Here is a 20,669-nt window from a genome sequence, read left to right as displayed (position 1 = left end):
TGTGCTCTTCCGATCTAAATTATATAATTTAAATAAAAAATTTACACATTTTAACGAGCAAATTAAAATAAATCACTTACATTACTTTCTGAATCTCAATTCATATTTAATATAATGAAAAATATTAAAAATTAGATAGTATATCGTTTACATAGCAATTTTTCGGAAAAAATCGAAATTTTTCTGTTTTTTTCCCACCAATTTGAAAAAAGCAGTTTTTTTTAAACTATAATTTTTTTTAACGATGTGGGATTCTTAAAAATTATACTATCGTTTTATACACACAAAATTATTTACAATTATTTATACAATAAATTAATTAACATAAATTAACATTATTAATTTTTTTGAAAACGAAACGAGACAGAATATACTTATAGCATTGCGTTGATTTGTAGGAATATCCGAGGTGACGGCAATGATAAACACTAAGTACGCGGATCCGAGGGAGGATCATCCCGATGTGCAGCTAATCTTCGGCGGTTACCTGGCTGATTGCGCGGAGACTGGTATGGTGGGCGAGAAGAAGGGCACGAACCGCAGCATCTACGTCATCCCGACTATCCTGCATCCGAAGAGTCGCGGTTACCTACGCTTACGAAACAACGATCCTCTCTCGAAGCCGCTGATCTACCCCAAATACCTGACTCATCCCGACGACGTGGCCGCTCTCGTGGAAGCCGTTAAGTTCAGCGTTCGATTATCGGAGACCCAGGCGCTCAAAAGGTATAACGAACTTCTCAATTCTCAGCGGTTTTCTCAGCGATGGATGGAGAGTGAAGAGTATAGTGAACGTAGCTGCTGCATCGTTTTCGAGAAATGAGAATTCCAGATAGAAGGAAAGCAAATACATCTTCTTGTTTTTGCTATTATTTCCGAGATTATTTCTATATTTCCTGCAGCAGGCTCTTACTTCAATTTATTTTAGACGATTTGTTACTCGCGTTACATTTTACATGGGCCACTTTTATCATAAACAAACATGATTTAAAAATCTTAATCTCTATTTTCTTGCATCGCGGAAATGATTTTCAGGTACAACTTCGAACTGGACCGAACTCCCGTGAAGAACTGCGAGCATCTCAAGTTCGGCTGCGACGCTTACTGGGAGTGCGCGATTCGTCACGACACCGCGCCCGAGAATCATCAGGCGGGATCATGCAAAATGGGACCGCCAGACGATGCGATGGCCGTGGTTGACAATCAGCTGCGAGTCAGAGGAGTGCGAGGCGTGAGAGTGGCCGACACGAGCATCATGCCGAAGGTGACGTCTGGCAACACGAACGCGCCGGCGATCATGATCGGTATGTAAACCTCGTTATCTTTATCTTTTTCTCCTTATGTATGTATATTGTACATGTTACAGGTGAAAGAGCGGCGGACTTCATTAAGAAGACCTGGATCGGCTGATTCGAAATTGTTTAATCAAACGATTCGATTGCATCGCCCTATTACCATTTCGCTAAAGAGACATTGTGTTTCTCACACAGATAAATAATTGAAAGAAATCGTAAAGGAGCTTAGAAAAAAAACGTAGAATATTTATGTAAGAAAGTAAAAATATATATAAAATGATTATTAGATACTTAAAAAAATTAATAATGTAAAAATTAAGCGAAACACGTGCGTGCGCGCGCGCATATGTACACGCACACACCATTCTCTTGGGGATTGTTGTGTTACTTCGAATCTCCCACCGTAGATGAGTAATAGACATTTTACTTAACGCAGATTTATATTCTTCTTTTGTAAAATTTTGATTATTAATTAATTAGCTTAATTAAGGAGTAATATTTGGAGTATTATTTAAAAATGTGTATTTGTTTCGATAAGTTACACAATTCATTTAAAGAGAGAGTTCCATCGAGTATTTTAGTAAGACTTTTATAACTTTACTGAAAAAAATTGTGTTACTTTCTTTTCTAATTATCTGACAATTCAAAATTTACTTTACACGCATTCGATATATCGTATGTCTAACAATAAGTTTGTTTCGTTATAGTTTTCCGGAGATTGTATTTTCAAAATTATAAATAAGCAAACCGTCCGATTGCGATCTCCATCTGCATTTCCACCGAAAATAAATAGAGTAAGAAACTTCGTTATACTGTAAATAGTACATTGCCGCAGTGTATTCTACGAATCGCTCGTAATGATATATAAATAAAGAATATTTTCAACACCTCATATCTGTTTTGGAACATCAATTTGAAATACAATTTTTTTACAAATAACAATTTTTACATTTTCTCCGCGTGGAAAATATTACTTTTCTAAATTTTAAAAATCAATCGTTAGTTGGTATATGATCAACTAAAAAGAAACTTTTGATAAGAAGCTTATATTTTGATAAGAAAAATTGCTATTATGCTTATATTAAACACAATTATACATTTTATTGATCTTTAGGATGTCTGACTCGCTAAATGCCTCTCTCTGGCCAATCGACGCATTTGGATCCTGGAAAATTTCAACAATAAGATTCTAGTGTCACAAAAATTATTTTTATATATAAGTAAAAAATAGGACGTACATGGATATTGTATAATTCGATGCAGCAAGCAAAACTTATGAAATTATAAAATAATTGCACTTTTCTATTTCAAAATGACGACTCGGTAGCTCGTATCTACCTCCGTCCGAGTAATTACTCCAATAAAGTAGTCTTACGTTTACAAAAATGATGAATTATTTACTTTTGTGATAAGGGTTTTTTCGTTGTTGTCTTTGGCAAACGCGTACGCAGTGTAGTGCATCACGCTTCCGTAATCGTAGGGTACATCATAATTGTAGAGAACTCCCGGGTCAGCTTTAGCGAAATTCTTCCACGCCTCTGGATGCATGATGCACACAATAAAAACAGAAATTTATAATGCAAATCGGCAGAATAATTTCAATTAATTATTGCAGCGTTTACTGTCAGTAGAATGTTATTTTTTTTTATATAAGGAATCACCTATTTAATGTTATGGCATTAATAATTCTTATAAGCCACAAGAAAGAAGAAAGAAGAAGAAAGAGAAGCTGAAAGAAAATCATTTGAAATTTTTATGAAGAGATAATGAAAACTGCAGAGATTAATAGACAAAAAATTACCGATTTCATAAATGCCTGTTATTTCAATCGATAAATTAATAGCAAAGTTAGTTAACGTTAAGAAGATAAATACGATTTAATTAAATGTTTGTTTGAAAAAGGTATATTTTCTCTTATTTTGAATTCTTTACTTGAAATAGATCACGAAAACGTACCTTCTTTAATATTATCCCAATTGATATCCACGTATTCATCTCGATCTTCTCTGGTGTGTTCGTGCCAAAAGCCGACGGTGTGCATAAGCTCATGTATTACGGTACCTGTTTCATATAGACAACCAGGAGTCTGCAAGTTCACCTCTTGTCTACCGCCTTGCCTGCCAACGTAGCTCCAGCATCCAGTCTCATCACTACTGATGTTAATATAATCCTCTTCATTTGTCCTCGGTACAAATTGAATACATGTGAAATTAAAATAGTTGTCCATTGCAGCGCTTATAAGTTGCAGTTGATCGTCATCTGCGATAAAAATATTTTTGTTTATAATATTTATAAACAAAAATAATAAAAGATTTTTTTACGTATGGTACTAATAATCTTTACACGATAAAATAATATTAAAATATTATTTTATTGACTGTACATTTACTATATGTACGAAAGAGAAGTTTAATACATTAATTAATGAAATTAAATTCAATTCAATAATAACAATAAAATAATATTTTAATACGGAGTGTAATACATTAATTAATAAAGTATATTAATTAATGAATTAATGAAAAGTTTAATACATTAATTAATAAAATTAAGTCAATTTAATAATAACAATAAAATAATATTAAAATATTATATTATTAAATATTATAATATTTTGCTTTAATTTCATTAATTAATGTATTAAACTTCTTTTTCTTACATATAGTAAATGTACAGTGTCGAACCTCAATAACTCGAACCTCTACAACTCAAAAAACATTCGAATTTTTTCCTTTAAAAGCCATCATAATCGGAAAATTATAAATTCTCGTACAAAGCTTCCGTAAGTCGAATTTTCATGTCAATTCTCTTTTACTCAAATTCTCTTTTACTCAAATTCTCTTTTACTCAAATCTTTAATAAGTCGAAATTTCTATAACTCGAAGATTTTTATAGCTCCTCCCTTAAAATTCAAGTTATCGAGGTTCGATTGTACTACAAAATGCAATAGTTATGAAGAATTATTGAATGGTTGAAATATTAAAATATAAGTATATAATTACTTTCTCGAAGATACTTACTGAAATCTCCAGTAATCACGTAAGGAATAATGCCATCAGGCCAACGGAGAAGTTTATCGGTCACTCCGTTTCTTTTGGTGATTCTTGGGACCATGATGTCTCCCTCCGTGTAGCTGCCCAATTCCTCAGGATTCACATTCATTTGCTTGGTCCACAGCGCTACCCTAGCTCCCGTTTGCTTGTCTGGAATCTTCTTGGGCCATTCCTCGACATTCTTTGTGAAAGGCACTGCCACCGACTCAAATATTATTAAGATGAGAAGCATCAACGTGAGAGTTATTAACAGTTGACACGGCATGCTTGATGTCAAATCGGATTACAGCAAGTTACTGATTTACCTATGACGGCAAAAGTAAATGCAGTAATACAGCCATTCCGAATGTTTTTTTTTTATACATAACATCATAAAAATTTCCACGCCCCACTTACGCGCATTAGCTTATCTCTTTTATCGAGTGGCCGTATCACACCAAGGATGACATTCAGTAACATCGACGATCTTATGACGATAATAATTATTGGTACACAATCCTCTTTTTATTTATGTATTTTTTATGTACATATTACTGATGGAAAATTACAGATAAGACATGGATTTGACTGATTCGAATCCATTTAATAATTGGATTGTATTGTTATTATAGAATTATTATAGTTTGTGTGTGTTATTGCCTTAGTGTTTCTGGATTATATAGTTTTATTGTCATGAAATATTGTGGTAAGATATTTATGTATTGTAATTTATATAATTTTTGAGTTTATTTGTTAAAATAATTAATGTATATATCTTAAATTTTAATTAACAATTGAATAGTAAATATAAAATTAAAAATAAAATATTAAACTGCAATATTAAAATAACATTAAAAATATAATTTTGTGCGCATTTACTTAACAAATATAACTTTATGTAAAATATTTATTACTTAATAATGCTATTTATAAAATAATAAATATAATAATTATTTGATAATATAACATTGCAAAAATAAATAAATAATAAACAAAGAATTGCATAATACTTAATAATTCCTCATTAATATGAGCTTAATAAATGTTTGTTTTAAAATTAGAATATGTGTGTAAAATCACATAGAAATATTAGAAGCACCAAGATCCTGCTATGTGATCGTATTGGCCTTCTCTCAATTTAATTTGTGTTAATGATTGTTTATTTAAAAACTTTTGTATGTATTTATTATCATTATACTTATATGAATGTATGACATCTAAAATGCTTCTTTGTTTATGTAACATACATTTGATAATTTTTAATTTTTGGTATAATTTTTCTAAAAATTCATTAATGAATCTTAATACTTTACGATAGTGTATCTAATATCGAAATTATCGTTACCATTCTCCATATTGTACAATAGAGACAAAAAATGCGACGATTAGGACGTATCTCTGTAATTTTTTTAATGAACCAATAATACTCAACAACTACAATAAAATTCTATTGTTATTAAATGAAATATATTCTTACAAACTGTCTAAAAGCTGTTATTTACAGTAGATACAATTTCAAGGACGGACAATGATAAGAAAATGATGTATACGTACGTGTATATACATAGAATTCAGAAAAGACATGTTGAATAATTTCAATAACTTTTTTATTTCCACAAATTATAACATTCAGTTTTCTCTTGCGATATTGAATTTTGCTTTTCTTCGAAACAATTTTAAAGCCTATCATTTCTACTCATCATGTTTACGTCAGAAATAGAGTAAGAAATCTTACTGCCGCAATGGTTATAATGTGTTCTCTTGTAAAAATCACATATGAGAGAATATACAAATAAAGAAAAGTTTACCAAAAAGTATTTTAAAAATTTTGGAGACATATTGCCAGTTTGTATACGTAATATACTCCCAATAATATCCAATAAAAATTCTTAGCGTACATATTTTTATTTCTTAATTTTTTTTTAAACTTTCATATTAAATAAATATCAAGACATTATTCCTTGATATATCTTGGTATTTATTTAATATGAAAGTTTAAGGAAAATAGTTCAAGGAAGATGATAAAAAGAAGAAAACTTTCACACACAATATAATGCTGCACTTATATATATTTATTATAATATATAATTTTACATACGAGATGTAAAAACATTTTTAATATGATAATATATAATAGTTATAATAACATAATAATCCTGTTAATCAATAACAGGTTTTGCAAGAAAAAATTCTCATATATGCTTTATACTAAATATCTGTTTTTCTTTTATAATAAAAATATTCTTATTAAATATTCTTAATTAAGATCTTTCTCAAGTCCAAAGATATCGCCAAACTGTAGCCATTCGCCGTAGAACTGATCCCTGACATAAATTCATTATGTCAATATTAAGCAGACTGGTACATCGTATTAATCTTTTTAATGTCGGAGTCACTAAAGCCCTCTCTTTGGCCGATTTCTGCGTTTGGATCCTGAAAATTTTCAATAATAAAATCTAGAAAACACATACATGGATATTGTACAATTTGATAGCTCATGCATAACTAAATTATAAAATAATTGCACTTCCCTATTTCAGGATGATAATTCGGTAACTCGTATCTACTTCCGTCCAGCAATTAAATTACTCTAATAAAGTAGTCAACCGGTTTACCTTTATAAAAATAATGGTTACTTACTTTTGTGATAATGGTTTTTTGACTGTCGTCTTTGGCAAACGCGTACGCAGTGTAGTGCATCACGCTGCCGTAATCGTAAGGAACTCCGAAAGCGGTAGTCTGTCCCGGGCTAACTTTAACAAAATTTCCCGTGGCCTCTAGATGTATAATAAAAATAGAAATTTTTAATGCATGCCAGCAGAATAATTTTAATCTATTATTGCAATGTACTGTCAGTAAAGTATTAGTTATTTTTGTACAAGTAGAAATTGCCCGTTTAATATTCAGATTAACGATTTTTAAGCCGTAGACGAAAGAAAATCATAACAAATTTTCACGAAGAAATATATAAACTGTATATATGTATACATAAACATTATCGGTTTCTTAATTAAATGTCTATTATTATTTTATCGATATCGAAAAATTAATTGCAAAGTTAGTTAACATTAAAAAGATACATGTGTAACGTGTGTACACGCTTTGATAAAATATTTATTTTAAAAAGTTATTTTTTATTTTAAATTTTTAACTTAAATAGATTGCGAATACATACCTTCTTGAATATTATCCCAATTGATATCCACGTAATCATCACGCTCTTCTCTGGTGTGTTCGTGCCAAAAACCGATGGCGTGCATGAGCTCATGTATGACGGTACCCTTCTTTATTACACAACCAGGAATCTGTAGGTTTACTATTTGTTCACCGCCAATCCTGCCAATGTTACTATGGCACCCAGTGTCTTCACTAGTGATGCTGACATAATCCTCTTCATCTGTCCTCGCCGTCCTCGGTACAAACTTAATGCACGTGGACTGAGAATAGTCGTCCATCGCAGCTTGTATAAGAGCCATTTGATTGTCATCTGCAATGAAAAATTTATAAAAGAAATTGAATTTAAAAAAAATTGAACTTCAAAAAAATTTGTATTCTTTTTTTGAACATTCAGGAAAATACTAAAGCATTCAATTTTTTAAAGTTTATATTTTAATAAATAAATAAAACAATAAATTAAGAGTAAGTAAATTATTGCAATGACATCAAATTTAGTAAAACTTAGAACATGTAATCAAAACATTCCAAAACATGTCCAAACCTTTCAGGAGCATATTAACGTAATGAAGTAAATTTAAACTAAGTAGATAAATATTTTTGAACAGTTACGTAAAATACACTGATCTTTACTCGGCTTAATTTCGTGATACTATCATGAGAATTTAATTTTATTAATACATATTAAATTTTGTTTTCGTAAATATAACTGGTAAATGTATTACAAAATGTAATTAATCAACAAATATAAACTATAGAGTACAGAATCAGTACCGTAAATAGGGCAGTGCCGTCAGTATCGCCGTATCGGGCGCGATCGTCAAGGGAGGTGCAATCAGGAGTCTGGGGAAAGAAGGGCGCAAAAATTTTGCAGAACTTGCACCAGACGCAAAGATAAGTAGTTTTGACATTAGTAAAATTAAAAATTGCTTTGAAAATGTTTATAAGGCGGAACAACTTTAAAAAATGATTCGCTCGCATAAAAATTAATTGGAACAAGCGAGAACTATGGCCACAAGTATTGAAAATTATCAGCACGACACATTTCCGTGAAGTGTCGTGCTGATGGTAAAATTAAACATTCCTTTAAAAACGTTTATAAGGCAAAAAAATTTTTGGAAATAATACTCTAGCGTATAAATTGATCGAAACAAGCGAGAACTACTGCTAGAAGTATCGAAATTTATCAGCACTACACATTTTCGTGAAGTGTTGTGCTAGCGGTAAAATAAAAATTGCTTTGAAAACAATTATAAGGCGAAACAATTTTTGGAAATGATATCCTCGCGTATAAATTGATCGAAACAGGCGAGAACTACCGTCAGAAGTATCGAAATTTATCAGCACGACACATTTTCATGAAGTACCGTGCTGGCGTTAAAATTAAAAATTCATTTAAAAACATTTATAAAGCGGAACAACTTTTGAAAATGTTTGCTGGCGGTAAGATTACAATGCTGTAACTAGAGTGTTTTGTCGGTGCCGCCGCATCGTGCACAATTGTCAGGAGTGGCGCAATCGTGAGTCTGGGAATGGCGGGCAGGGAGGCGCAAAATCTTGAACTCGTACCGGGCGTAAAGATAACTAGTTACGGTACTGTACAGCTAAATTTCCTTTCTTCAAGATACTTACCGAAATCACCATTGATTTCATAGGGAACGACGCAATTAGGCCAACGGAGAGATTCATCAGTCGCTCCGTTTCTTTTGGTGTTTCTTGTGATCATGATGTCTCCCTCGAAGTAACTGCCCAATTCCTCTGGATTCACATTCATTTCCTTGGTCCATTTTGCTACCCTGGCTCCCGTTTCCTTGTCCGGAACCATCATGGGCAATTCTCTAGTATTCCTCGTGTAAGGGATCGCTCCCGCCGACTCAGACATTGCGAGGACGAGAAGCGTCCACGCGAAAGTGACTAACGGTTGACAAGCCATGATCGACGTTAAATCAAATTGTAGCAAATTACCTATTTACCTACGGTCCTATTGACAGCAAGAGTTACTGCAGTAATGCAACCATTCTGATCGCTTCCCTTTTATACATAACATCGCAATGTTTCCACGTCCTATGCGGATGAGTTTATCGCTTCTGTATGGCTAATAATCGTATCATGTTAGGGAATGACGTATGGCTTCCGTATAAGAACTATTAATTAATAGACAACAGGTTCCGGGTTTGATCTCTTTGTCTTATGTATGCTTCAGTTTTATAAGAGGTTTTTATTGAACTATTAAAGGAATAAATATATCGATTTTTATATCCAAAGTAGAAAACCCTTTTAAATTGCATTTAATAAATTATATTAAATATCATTATAAATCATATTAAATTTAGTATTAAAACATTTGTACGTAATTTAAATTTACTAAACATATTTCATTTTTTGTAAAAATATTATTTATTAATGCTGCACATAAAAATAATTAATATAATAATTAAATTATATGATAACATTATAAGAATAAATAAGAAACATATAAAATATGTAATAAGGTAATTTAAGATTTCTCATTTATGAATTTATTAATTGTTTATATTATAAATATTAAATTATATATTAAATTATTTGTTATACTTATGTAAATACAATATCTGTAAATGCTTCTTTTTTATTTTTCATAAACATTATAATAATTTTAAATAAAAATTTACAATAATTTTTTAAAAGAGGAAGCGCACGCACATACACATTTAACAATATAATAGTCTGTAAGATATACGCTATCATTACGCGTATTTCATTGCACAATAAAAATATAACATTCAATGACATCCTTAATTTTACTAATAATTCTAGTATCTAAAAAGTTTCGTTGTCAGCAAATAAAGCCTCATTATATACTCGCATTAGATAAAAACTTATTTAAAGTTGATACAACTCCAAGGACGAATAATGATAAAAAAAAACAAACGTGAATGTGCAAAATTCAGAAACGACATGTTGAACAACCTCAATACCTTTTTTTTCACAAATTATGCATGCAATATTATCTGTAACATTTGATTTCGTTGTATCTATATTAATATTTCATCGTTATGCTTACAATTAGACTAGATTTGATTATAGTACAAAAAATATTGATTACATTAGAAAAGAAAAAGAATTTACGAGTACGATATAAATAATGATTATATTTTAATAATATAATAATATTAATCGAATAACTGATTTGGAAGAAGGAATTCTTATGCGTTTTATGCTAAATATTCGGTTTTTTTATGATTGATACACAAAAATTTTTATTAAATATTTCTAATTAAGAATTTTCTGAAATACAAAGATATTGTCAAACTGTATCCATTTAATATAGTACTATCTCTGACATAAATGCAGTCAATTATGTAACTATTAGATGCAATTGTACATTTTATTGACTTTTAGAATATCCGAGTCGCTAAATCCCTGTCTCTGACCAATTAATGCGTTTGGATCCTGAAAAATATCAACAATAAGATTTTGATGCCATCATTTCAGAATAACAAATTGGTAGTTTATATCCAGAAATTTTACTTCGTCCAGCAATTAAACTACTTGATTTAATAGAGGACTCAATCCTCAATCGTCTTACGACGTATAGATATAAGAATAAAATAATGATTACTTACTTTTGTAGGAATAATGGTTTTTATTGTATTGTTTTTGGCAAACGAGTATGCTGAGTAGTGCATCACGCTACCGTAATCATAAGGAACACCATAAGTGTAAGTAACCCCCGGATCATTCTTAACAAAATTTTTCTTTGTTTCTATACACAATAAAGATATAAATTTTTAATATAGATTAGAAAAATAATTTCAATCAATTATTGCAACGTACTATTAGTAAAGTGTTATCTTTATATAAGGAATGGCTTGTTTAATATTTAGCCATAATAGTTCTTAAACCAAATGTCTATTATTTTGATTTATAAATTAATTGCACAATTAATTAATATTAAAAAGATGTACGTATGCTTTGATTAAATATTTATTTAAAAAAGTTATATTTCTCTTATTTTTTAAAATTCTTTATTTAAATAGATTGCAATATACGTACCTTCTTCAATATTATCCCAATTGATATGCACGTAATTATCACGGTCTTCTCTGGTGTGCTCATGCCAAAAACCGACGACGTGTAAGAGCTCGTGTATCACGGTGCCTCTCAATGTTACACAACCAGGAATCTGTAAGTGTACTTTTTGTTCACCGCCAATCTTGCCAATGTTGCTCGAGCATCCAGTATTATCGCTAACGATGTTGATATAATCCTCTTCATCCGTTCTCAGTACAAACGTAATACATGTACGATTAAAATAATCGTCCATCACACCATTTATAAGTTCCAATTGATTGTCATCTGTAACAAAGAGTTATAAACAAACATGATTTAAAAAATTTGAGTATAGAAAAATCTTTGTTCTTTTTTGAACACTCAGATGAGTATTTAAACTTACGTAGTTTAATTTTTATATTTTGTTAATGTATAAAATAACAAGTTAAAATAAAAGTAATAATTGCATTATTCTTTTAAATCTACTTCAATTATTTTGTGTATTTAAAAACATAATCTCATAATTATTTTTTAATTGTAGTGGAAACTTTCTGCAATGACGTCAAATCCAGTACAAATAAAACTTAACACATATAATCGCAACATCTTAAATATATCCAAACCATTTAAAAGCACGTTAATACATAACATAATAAAGTAAATAGATAAACATTTGTCACAGTGACGTAAAATGTACTGATAATCTTTATCCAATTTCAATGAAATAATATCAAGATATTGTAAGAATTTAATTTCATTAAAAATATTAAACCTTCCACTTATAAATACAACTGGTAAATGTATTATGAAACACAATTGATTTCGTAAAAACTACATAGTACAGCATGATTAATCTTCATTTTTCGAAAATATTTACCGAAATGATCAGCGATTATGTAGGGAATAATGCCATTAGACCAACGGAGGTTTTCATTAGTGTCTCCGTTTCTTTTGGTGTTTCCTGTAATCATGATATCTCCTTCGAAGTAACTGCCCAATTCCTCAGGATTTATATTCATTTCCTTGGTCCATAGTGCTACTTTGATTCCTGTTTCGTGATCTGGTACCGTCTTGTACCATTCTTCAGTATTTCTTACGTAAGAAATCGCCACTGCCGACTCAAATATTGCAAAGACAAGAAGCGTCCACGCGAAAGTGAACAGTCGATAAAATACGATCAACATTAAATTAAATTACAAAATTACCTATTTACTTGTAGTTCTATGACGGCAAACGCAAATGCAGTTATATGACTGTTCTACTTCTTTTATACGTAACATCGCAAAAATTTTCATACCCTACTTGCATGCACACGAGCTTATCGCTTTTGTCGAGTGACTCGAAATAGCATCGTTTAGCAAAATTTTATCTTTTTTTGCAATACTTGCGCGAATAATCATTTCTAATGTATTTTTGCCTATAATTGTTGCCACATAAATCTGTTATCTAAATTTGGCTATCATATCACAATTTTGAAAAAAAACACGTTTAAGAGAAAAAAATCATGATTTTGAAGGTTTTATTGTAGCACTTACATCACATTTTTTGCAATTTCGTTAATGCCACGCATAAGTATCAACTATTAGCTTTATTCTTTGTTTTATACTTATATAAAATGCTCTTTGTTTTATGATTTTTTTATTTTCAAAATATAGCAATTTGAAGATAGCTCTTTCCCATATATGATATATGAAAAGGGCATTTTATTCCATCTTAATATAATATATTGCATTATGCGGAAAGTAAGTGCTTCTGTAATTACATAATGTGATCGGGTTATACTAATCAAAAAGCAATATGAAATTGACAACATATAATATGACATAGGATTATAAATGGTAAAAAGTAAAAACTTTCCATAAAAAATATGATGCACGTATTATATTTATATTCAATATGTACATTTGTACACATGAGATGCACAAGTACATTTACAATATTGTAATATTTAATAACAATTACATAAATACATAATAAAATGCCGATTACATTCACCAGTTGCAGAAAAGAAAACATAGTAGTGTATTTATACACAGTATGCGTGAATGTTAAATATTTCTAATTTAGAATTTCTTATTAATACATAAAAACATTATCAAAGTCGTATCCATTTATCAATACATCAGACGTCTGCGGCCGGTAAATGCCGATTACGCCGACATTAGGCGCAATTGTACATTGTGTTGATTCTTTTAATATCGCCTTCACTAAAGCCCTCTCTTTGGCCGATTTCTGCGTCTGGATCCTGAAAATTTTCAACAATAAGATTTCGGTACCATTACGAAAATTATTCTTATGTAGAGTAAGGCTGCCTAAGAATACGAATCATGTATGAATATGCATAACAGTTAATGTTTCGATGTAAGTAATAGTAATTCAGTTGGCATCACTAATATATTATGGAAGTTCTATCAGTGTGTGTTACATTGTAGGATATTAATTATATTGTTTTATTATGTCTGAGAATTAGGGGATACATTATTTTTTTTTTATCAATTATAATTATAATTTTTCTTCTATATTAAAGTGATGAAACGGTGGGGTATCTCGAATATACTTCTGTAGATAATAATAACTGATCTAGTAATGCATATTGATAAACATATTGATAAACTAACAATGTAAAGAACATTCATAAAAATAATGATAACTTACTTCCGTAGGCACAATGGTTTTCTCTTCCTTATCTATGGCAAACGCGTATGCTGAATAGTGCATCACGCTGCCATAATCGTAAGACGTATTGAAAGAGTCGGCAGTCCCCGGCGTATCTTTCACGAAATTACCTTTGGTAGCTGGACACATAAAGCACAGGATAAAAATGAAAGTTTATAATGCAGACCAGCAAAATAATTTTAATCAATTATTGCGGCGTACTGTCAGTAAAGTGTTATTTTTATATAAGGAATCGCCCATATTAAGACATAGGTCTCAAGCCATAAACAGAAGAACATAAACAGAAGAAAATCTCGTTAAAAAAAAAGATATATAATGCACAAAACAATGCCAGCTTTATAAATGCTTATCATTTTATTGATAAATTAATTGCAAAGTTATAGTTGATGTTAAAAATATATGCCTCGACTAAATACATGGTCTATTTCATAAGTAATAAGACTATTTTTGGTGTCCCAATCAGAATTGTCGGAAGTGGATGCATTGGACGGGTTCTTTGATGCGGGATATCAGGTATACAGTCTGACTTTTTCCAGTTGCCATCGAGCCTTTCTAGTAGTTGATACCGTCAGTAAAGTGCGTTGTAATTTTTGTCTTGTTACGGGCGAAAACTCAATTACAGTACAGACTGTGCTGTGTTTTAAGCAGCGTTACGTGATCAAATTCTGAAGACAAAGCAGCACCTTCATAAGCTGTTCTCAACGTCTTCAACATGTTACGGAACTAGATTTTTTGTTTTACGCAGAATTTGATTGCTACTCGAGACTGCTGAATTTTTTTATTACAACGTACTTTGCTGGCGGTATCGAATGCTAAAAAGGCTCGGAGGCAACTAAGAAGGGTCAAATTGTATACCTGACATCCCTCAACAAAGGCCCTGTTCCATGGATCTACTCCCCGACAATTCTGATTAGGCCCCCAAAAATAATCTCATTGCTTTTGGGACAGACTATGTATTTATTTAAAAAAGTTATATTTCTCTTATTTAAATTCTTAACTTGAATAGATTGCGAATACATACGTTCTTGAATATTATTCCAAATGATATCCACGTAATCATCTCGGTCTTCTCTGGTGTGCTCATGAAAAAAACCGAGGGCGTGCATGAGCTCATGTATCGCGGTACCTATCAATGTTACACAACCAGGAATCTGTAAGTTTACTATTTGTTGACCGCCAATCCTGCCAATATTACTATGGCACCCAGTGTTCTCACTAATGATGTTGACATAATTCTTTTCCTTTCGCTGCGGTTTAAATCTGATGCATGTATAATTGTGATAGGCTTTCATTGCATTGTGTATAAGGTTCTTTTGATCTTTATCTGCAATTGAAAATGTGAAAAAATAATAGAAAGAAAACAATTTTGACTGCAATAATAACCATCATTATTTCTTCAATATTATATCGAGGCGCTTAATTTTATTCAATTTATATTTTAACTGTCAAATGAAATTAAGATTCAAGATGATAATAAGTGCATTATTCCATTTTTAGTTGTAGGAACTTATTTATTCAATAGATTCAATTATTCAATTGTATAAAATTTCAATTGTAATTTGGTATTCTTGATTATTTATTAGTTATGTATCTAATTTAATATTACTGGACTACGTGAAATGCATCAAAGACCTTCATGAGAACTATTCAATTCTAATAAAATAGTATCTAGTATCTGAATTTAGATTTATTAATGCACATTAAATTTCTCTTTCATGATATATTACAAAATACAATTAATTTTGAAGAATTGCAGCATAAAATGTGACTAAAATTTTTGTCTCAAAAATACTTACTGAAGTTACCACTGATTTTGTAGGGAACAACGCGATTAGGCCAACGTGTGGCTTCATTTTTAAGTCCGTTTCTATTAGTGTTTTTGATGAGCATAATGTCTCCTTCAAAATAGCCGCCCAATTCCTCAGGATTTACATTCATTTCCTTGGTCCATTTCGCTACCCGAGCTCCTGTTTCCTTGTCCGGAACCATCATGGGCATCTCCTTAGTATCCCTTGTGTAAGGGATCGCCGACGCAAATATTGCGAAGACGGAAAGCGTCCACGCGAAAGTGATTAACAATCGACAAATCATAATTGACGTTAAATTATAGCCAGTTACCGTTTTGCCTATGGTCCTATAGACTTATAACGACGAAAACGAATGCAGCACAATCGCCGAATGTTTCCCTTTATATACATTCCATCGCAAACATTTTCGCGGCCCACTTACGTGACCTCATCGCTTTTATCGGGCAGTCAAAATTGATGCGTGGATGATATTCAATATTACTTAGCAATAATTATAATTGGCATACAATTTTTTGTAATTTATACATTTTCTATGTACATGCGCTACTAATGGAAAACAATAGATAAAACATTCGTTTGACTCGAATTTTATTAAACGAACCGATATTGCATTCTTATTGATATTATACATTATAGTTCAATATTGTTGGAGTTTTTGAATATCTTTTTGTCGGAAGTATCGTGGTTAAATATTTGAGTATTATTTAGAGATTTGTCTTAGTTTTTATTAGTTTTTATCAGCATTGTTATCTATAAAAGTAAAATACGTAGCTCATATATTAAACGTATATATTCTTAAAAATAAAACTGTGCGGCATTTAATCAATTATTAAAAACATAATTATGTAAATGCTACAAACATAACTTTTTCTGAAATATTCCTCACTTATTGATGCTGCATATAATGATTAAAATAACTAAATTACATAATAATAGTATAACGTTATTAAAAATTCGAAATAAACACAAACTTTGTTTTATAAACGGGTAATTGAACATATCACACTTATTAGTTAATTCCTTATATATAATTTTTATGTATGTATGACATTCACGTATATATGCACTTTCTTTATATAATACACACGGAAATTTTTAATTTTCATTAATTTAGTTTCTAAATAGGACGCAATTAATGAACATTAGCATCATAATTTCTAATATTACAGTATCATTACCTGCACTTTATTGAACATTAAAAGCATAAATGTAACGACGTCCTTGTAATTTTTTAAATAACCCTAATACTTAATAAAATTGAGTTGTTGCGAAACAGAACCTAATTATATTCTTACGTACAAAACAAAAACGTTTATTGACAATAAATGAAGCTTCAAGGGCAACTAATGATTTAAAAAAGTGACTTGTAATGCATGAATACATAAAACTTTGAAAAGACATATAAAAATAAGAATAATTTGGCATACAAAGAAAAAATAAGGATAATTTTTTATTTAAAATATTATGCAAATATTTGTATATCTGTAATACATTCGGTTTTGCTGCATCTTTGTAACATTAAATACTATTTATTTTATAATTTTTTAATTCATTAGCAGGATAGTAATAGTATTTCCGGCTATGATAAAATGATATATCTACAGAATTTTTAAAATTGTTTATTAATTTAATACAGTCTATTGTATTGTTATGCTTCACAAAACGTAGCAGTATGTATGTAAAAGATGTTATTATATTATAATATCGTATTATATTTTGCTATGCTTAGACTAAATTTAATCGCAGTTCAAAAAATGTCGATTATTTGTGAAAAAATAAAGAATATCTAGATGTTGAGAAATACTAAAAATTATTTTACTTTTATTGTTCGTTATATGCAATATGTATTGCGATAAATTGAAATGAAAGTCATTGCGACACACGATTATTATAAGTTCGAATTTAAATCGTCCAATTTAAATTATCAGGACGCAAGGAAAATAATTATCAGAACCATTAATGTAAAAGAAGTGGAGATGAAGTAATGGTCAATAAATGTTAAATTACGATTTTGTTTACAAAACATTATTATACCATATTATATATTATTATACATTCGGCAATATTTTTGAGCATTTTTGAAACACTTTATTTTGTCAATATTCAGAACAAACTGAATGCAACTGTTGCTTATTCTGTAAATTCTATTGTCAGCAAAATGTCTGCCGATGGAAAACTTTTGCCATTTCATTTGTTTAAGCCAACTTGGCCTAGTCAGTAATTTCCATAGCATTTCCACAGAATTTTGAGAGCAACACATTTTGAAGAGGAATGATATTGTTTCAGAGCCAAATGGCTCACTTATCTTGTTCTTACTGAAATTTATTAATTTGTTTTCGGCAATATGATAGCAAACAAGACAACTTGGCTATTAGGGCAACTTTTCACACGAAAAGACCAAGGATAATGTAAAGATACAGATAATGTAAATATGTTATATTTAATATTTTGGAAAATATACCTATATTCCTTAACTCCATATTCACATAAACAACAAAATTATTAGAAGGAAAGCTATGATTTTATAATTTTCTTGATATACTTTCTGGTATTGTTTCATCTTTTATAATAACCATCTTTTATAATTATTATATCTTTTGCGATTACAAATTACAGAAATTCATGTACAAGTAAAGAATAATCTCAAATTTCGATGAAGATATATCGTCGGATTAAGATACATAACATTCTTCAATCAGTTTTATTTAATAAAATATCTTATCCTTCATTTTTGAAATTCTTAAAATTTGTCCAATTAGACAAAAATCTTTAATAAAGGTGATAGGAAAAGAAAACTTATTACAAAAATATATGATGCTGCACTTATTATTATATATTTATTACAATACGTACATTTGCACACAAAAGGCATAAGTACATTTATTATATTATAATACTTAATCAAGATTATATTAATATTTAACAATGGTTTTATACAAAGTCAAATATTTTTTACTTTTCCGTAACACATACATTTTTTATTAAACATTTCTAATTTAGAATTTCTTTTTAATAGAGAAAGCCATTATCAAAGCCATTTTCATCATCAATAACTAATCTTTGACATAAACGCTAATTACGCGCATAAATTAGCATTTGTACATTTTCTTGATCTTTATAAGGTCTGAGTCGCTCAGATTCGCTCTCTCGCCGATTACTTTTTCATCTACTTGTTTCTGAAACATTTAAAAAATTACTATTCCAGTGCCATTACAAAAATTATTCTTATATATGCTTAAATTAAACATACATAACACAGATATATATATAATATACTCGTACATATACAATTGGATGCATGACGTATTACTTGCAAATGTGAATAATCATTTTTATTTTAAAAATAGTGAACCGGTATCGGGTATCTACTTTCGTCCAGAATTAATTAAACTACTCTGACAAAAGAATCAACATCAATAATTAAATTACTTACCTTTGGAATAATGGTTTTTTCGTTGGTATCTATGGCAAACGCGTATAATGAATAATGCATCACGCTGTAATAATCGTAAGCCACACCATAAGCGGTGGTCTCCCCTTCACGTGCCTTCGCGAAATTAGACTGTTGATCTAAATATACATATATAATATACACAATAAAGATAGAAATTTATAATGCAGATCTGCGGAATAATCTCAGTAAATTAATATAACTTTTACTTGTTAGAAAAATGTTATTTAGACATAATAAGTTGTTGTCAATGTTATGAGAATAATAATTCTTAAATTAAAAGAAAATTGTTTGAGATTCTCTAAAATCAAAATGCAAATATAGAAGACAGATAGAGGAAAATTCTCGCTTGAAAGATGCATACGCTATTTCAATATATTAATATAATGTAATAAGATAGCCAAGTCTGTGCAAAGACAGATTTTGAACAGAATCTGCTATCAATTTTTGATAGCAGAAAGGCAACAGATTTCATACAGTCTCAGTAATATTTGACGATGTTGGCAAACTATTGCTAGAAATCTAATAGAATCTATTAACGTTTTATGCCAGTATATATAAATTGGCATAAAACAACAGAAATCGAGCAGACGTTACTAATAAATTCTAATTATACATTGGCGGCAGAAACCAAGCAGGATCTGTGCAATGCAATCTGACAGCATATTGGCAGCAGAAATTGAGCAGATTTTTCAAACGCAGTTATTATTATCGTCAAATTGTCGGCAAAAATTGAACAGGATCTGCGCAGTCAGTATATTATCATCAGTGTTGTCACTGAATACTTGCAAAACTGCCGCTAGGTAGTGTTTGTTGGTATCCGTTTCTCGCATTTAAAATTTGTCGAGCTATATAATCCCCTCCCTATATAATCAATATCGAAGCTCGAGTATGTCATAAATATCATAGTGGAATATTTCTTTCCACCATGATGATGATAATTATTTGCGTATTATTCATGTATGTACTTATTGTAGTACGAAATATAAATAATGCTTTTGAACTAAAAAAGCTATATATGGGTTATAAATGACCATAGTATTATTAGAAAATAATTGCTAGTTTATAGAGAACAAGGATGAAAATGCTTTTATATCTTTAGATTAGAAGATTCTCGGACAGAAAAATCAAAATTTAATGTAAAATACATATATTAATTTTTATTAATAAAACTTATTAATTAAATAAAGTTTAAAATTAT

At 30.0% G+C, this 20,669-nt stretch overlaps 5 protein-coding genes across 6 annotated transcripts in view; 1 reads left to right on the top strand and 4 right to left on the bottom strand.

Moving 5' to 3' along the window:
- Window positions 1–1,566, top strand: part of LOC105459986 (glucose dehydrogenase [FAD, quinone]-like) — a 15,538-nt gene extending 13,972 nt beyond the window's left edge. Inside the window, exons 7-9 of the mRNA XM_011706392.1 lie at window positions 399–726; window positions 1,036–1,304; window positions 1,367–1,566. Coding sequence (XP_011704694.1) covers window positions 399–726; window positions 1,036–1,304; window positions 1,367–1,410 — 641 coding nt within the window. The 3' untranslated portion in view covers window positions 1,411–1,566. The remainder of the gene's footprint in view (window positions 1–398; window positions 727–1,035; window positions 1,305–1,366) is intronic.
- Window positions 1,567–2,325: 759 nt separating this feature from the next.
- Window positions 2,326–4,759, bottom strand: LOC105459985 (zinc metalloproteinase nas-4-like). 2 transcript variants are annotated; one of them, XM_011706391.1, is made up of 5 exons: window positions 4,745–4,759; window positions 4,316–4,653; window positions 3,252–3,554; window positions 2,697–2,833; window positions 2,326–2,460 (listed from the first exon to the last, which is right to left on the bottom strand). In XM_011706391.1, the coding sequence occupies exons 2-5, from the start codon at window positions 4,611–4,613 to the stop codon at window positions 2,377–2,379; spliced, it is 822 nt and encodes a 273-aa protein (XP_011704693.1). In that variant the 5' UTR covers window positions 4,614–4,653; window positions 4,745–4,759; the 3' UTR covers window positions 2,326–2,376. The 2 variants fall into 2 exon arrangements, with proteins under 2 accessions (XP_011704693.1, XP_011704692.1); XM_011706390.1 differs by lacking the exon at window positions 4,745–4,759 and having other exon boundaries at window positions 4,316–4,675.
- Window positions 4,760–6,421: 1,662 nt separating this feature from the next.
- On the bottom strand, window positions 6,422–9,539 carry LOC105459983 (zinc metalloproteinase nas-7-like). The gene is made up of 4 exons (XM_011706389.1): window positions 9,134–9,539; window positions 7,503–7,814; window positions 6,968–7,104; window positions 6,422–6,760 (listed from the first exon to the last, which is right to left on the bottom strand). Exons 1-4 carry the CDS (start codon window positions 9,432–9,434, stop codon window positions 6,677–6,679), a joined length of 834 nt encoding a protein of 277 aa, XP_011704691.1. The 5' UTR covers window positions 9,435–9,539; the 3' UTR covers window positions 6,422–6,676.
- A 1,173-nt stretch (window positions 9,540–10,712) lies between these two features.
- Window positions 10,713–12,826, bottom strand: LOC105459982 (low choriolytic enzyme-like). The gene is made up of 4 exons (XM_011706388.1): window positions 12,411–12,826; window positions 11,537–11,839; window positions 11,107–11,246; window positions 10,713–10,933 (listed from the first exon to the last, which is right to left on the bottom strand). Exons 1-4 carry the CDS (start codon window positions 12,715–12,717, stop codon window positions 10,850–10,852), a joined length of 834 nt encoding a protein of 277 aa, XP_011704690.1. The 5' UTR covers window positions 12,718–12,826; the 3' UTR covers window positions 10,713–10,849.
- A 573-nt stretch (window positions 12,827–13,399) lies between these two features.
- On the bottom strand, window positions 13,400–16,367 carry LOC105459981 (zinc metalloproteinase nas-4-like). The gene is made up of 4 exons (XM_011706387.1): window positions 16,006–16,367; window positions 15,231–15,533; window positions 14,189–14,328; window positions 13,400–13,778 (listed from the first exon to the last, which is right to left on the bottom strand). Exons 1-4 carry the CDS (start codon window positions 16,298–16,300, stop codon window positions 13,695–13,697), a joined length of 822 nt encoding a protein of 273 aa, XP_011704689.1. The 5' UTR covers window positions 16,301–16,367; the 3' UTR covers window positions 13,400–13,694.
- Between the last annotated feature and the right edge of the window lie 4,302 nt (window positions 16,368–20,669).

This window comes from Wasmannia auropunctata, unplaced genomic scaffold, assembly GCF_000956235.1.
Source record: "Wasmannia auropunctata unplaced genomic scaffold, wasmannia.A_1.0 LD333481.1, whole genome shotgun sequence".
NCBI classification, from domain to species: Eukaryota; Metazoa; Arthropoda; class Insecta; order Hymenoptera; family Formicidae; genus Wasmannia; species Wasmannia auropunctata.
Note: the sequence above shows the minus strand (reverse complement) of the source record. Positions and strands in the feature narration are given on the sequence as shown.

What these genes read in the sequence shown, in the direction of transcription:
- LOC105459985 (XM_011706391.1), bottom strand. Translation starts at nt 4,613, where the DNA reads ATGCCGTGTCAACTGTTAATAACTCTCACGTTGATGCTTCTCATCTTA. An exon ending in CGTGATTACTGGAGATTTCA is followed by an intron (nt 3,555 to 4,315) that starts GTAAGTATCTTC and finishes TTTTTATCGCAG; the next exon opens with ATGACGATCAACTGCAACTT. An exon ending in TTGGGATAATATTAAAGAAG is followed by an intron (nt 2,834 to 3,251) that starts GTACGTTTTCGT and finishes TCATGCATCCAG; the next exon opens with AGGCGTGGAAGAATTTCGCT.
- LOC105459983 (XM_011706389.1), bottom strand. Translation starts at nt 9,434, where the DNA reads ATGGCTTGTCAACCGTTAGTCACTTTCGCGTGGACGCTTCTCGTCCTC. An exon ending in TTGGGATAATATTCAAGAAG is followed by an intron (nt 7,105 to 7,502) that starts GTATGTATTCGC and finishes TTATACATCTAG; the next exon opens with AGGCCACGGGAAATTTTGTT. An exon ending in AAAAAACCATTATCACAAAA is followed by an intron (nt 6,761 to 6,967) that starts GTAAGTAACCAT and finishes GAAAATTTTCAG; the next exon opens with GATCCAAACGCAGAAATCGG.
- LOC105459982 (XM_011706388.1), bottom strand. Translation starts at nt 12,717, where the DNA reads ATGTTGATCGTATTTTATCGACTGTTCACTTTCGCGTGGACGCTTCTT. An exon ending in CATAATCGCTGATCATTTCG is followed by an intron (nt 11,840 to 12,410) that starts GTAAATATTTTC and finishes TCTTTGTTACAG; the next exon opens with ATGACAATCAATTGGAACTT. An exon ending in AAACCATTATTCCTACAAAA is followed by an intron (nt 10,934 to 11,106) that starts GTAAGTAATCAT and finishes GATATTTTTCAG; the next exon opens with GATCCAAACGCATTAATTGG.
- LOC105459981 (XM_011706387.1), bottom strand. Translation starts at nt 16,300, where the DNA reads ATGATTTGTCGATTGTTAATCACTTTCGCGTGGACGCTTTCCGTCTTC. An exon ending in CAAAATCAGTGGTAACTTCA is followed by an intron (nt 15,534 to 16,005) that starts GTAAGTATTTTT and finishes TTTCAATTGCAG; the next exon opens with ATAAAGATCAAAAGAACCTT. An exon ending in TTGGAATAATATTCAAGAAC is followed by an intron (nt 14,329 to 15,230) that starts GTATGTATTCGC and finishes TTATGTGTCCAG; the next exon opens with CTACCAAAGGTAATTTCGTG.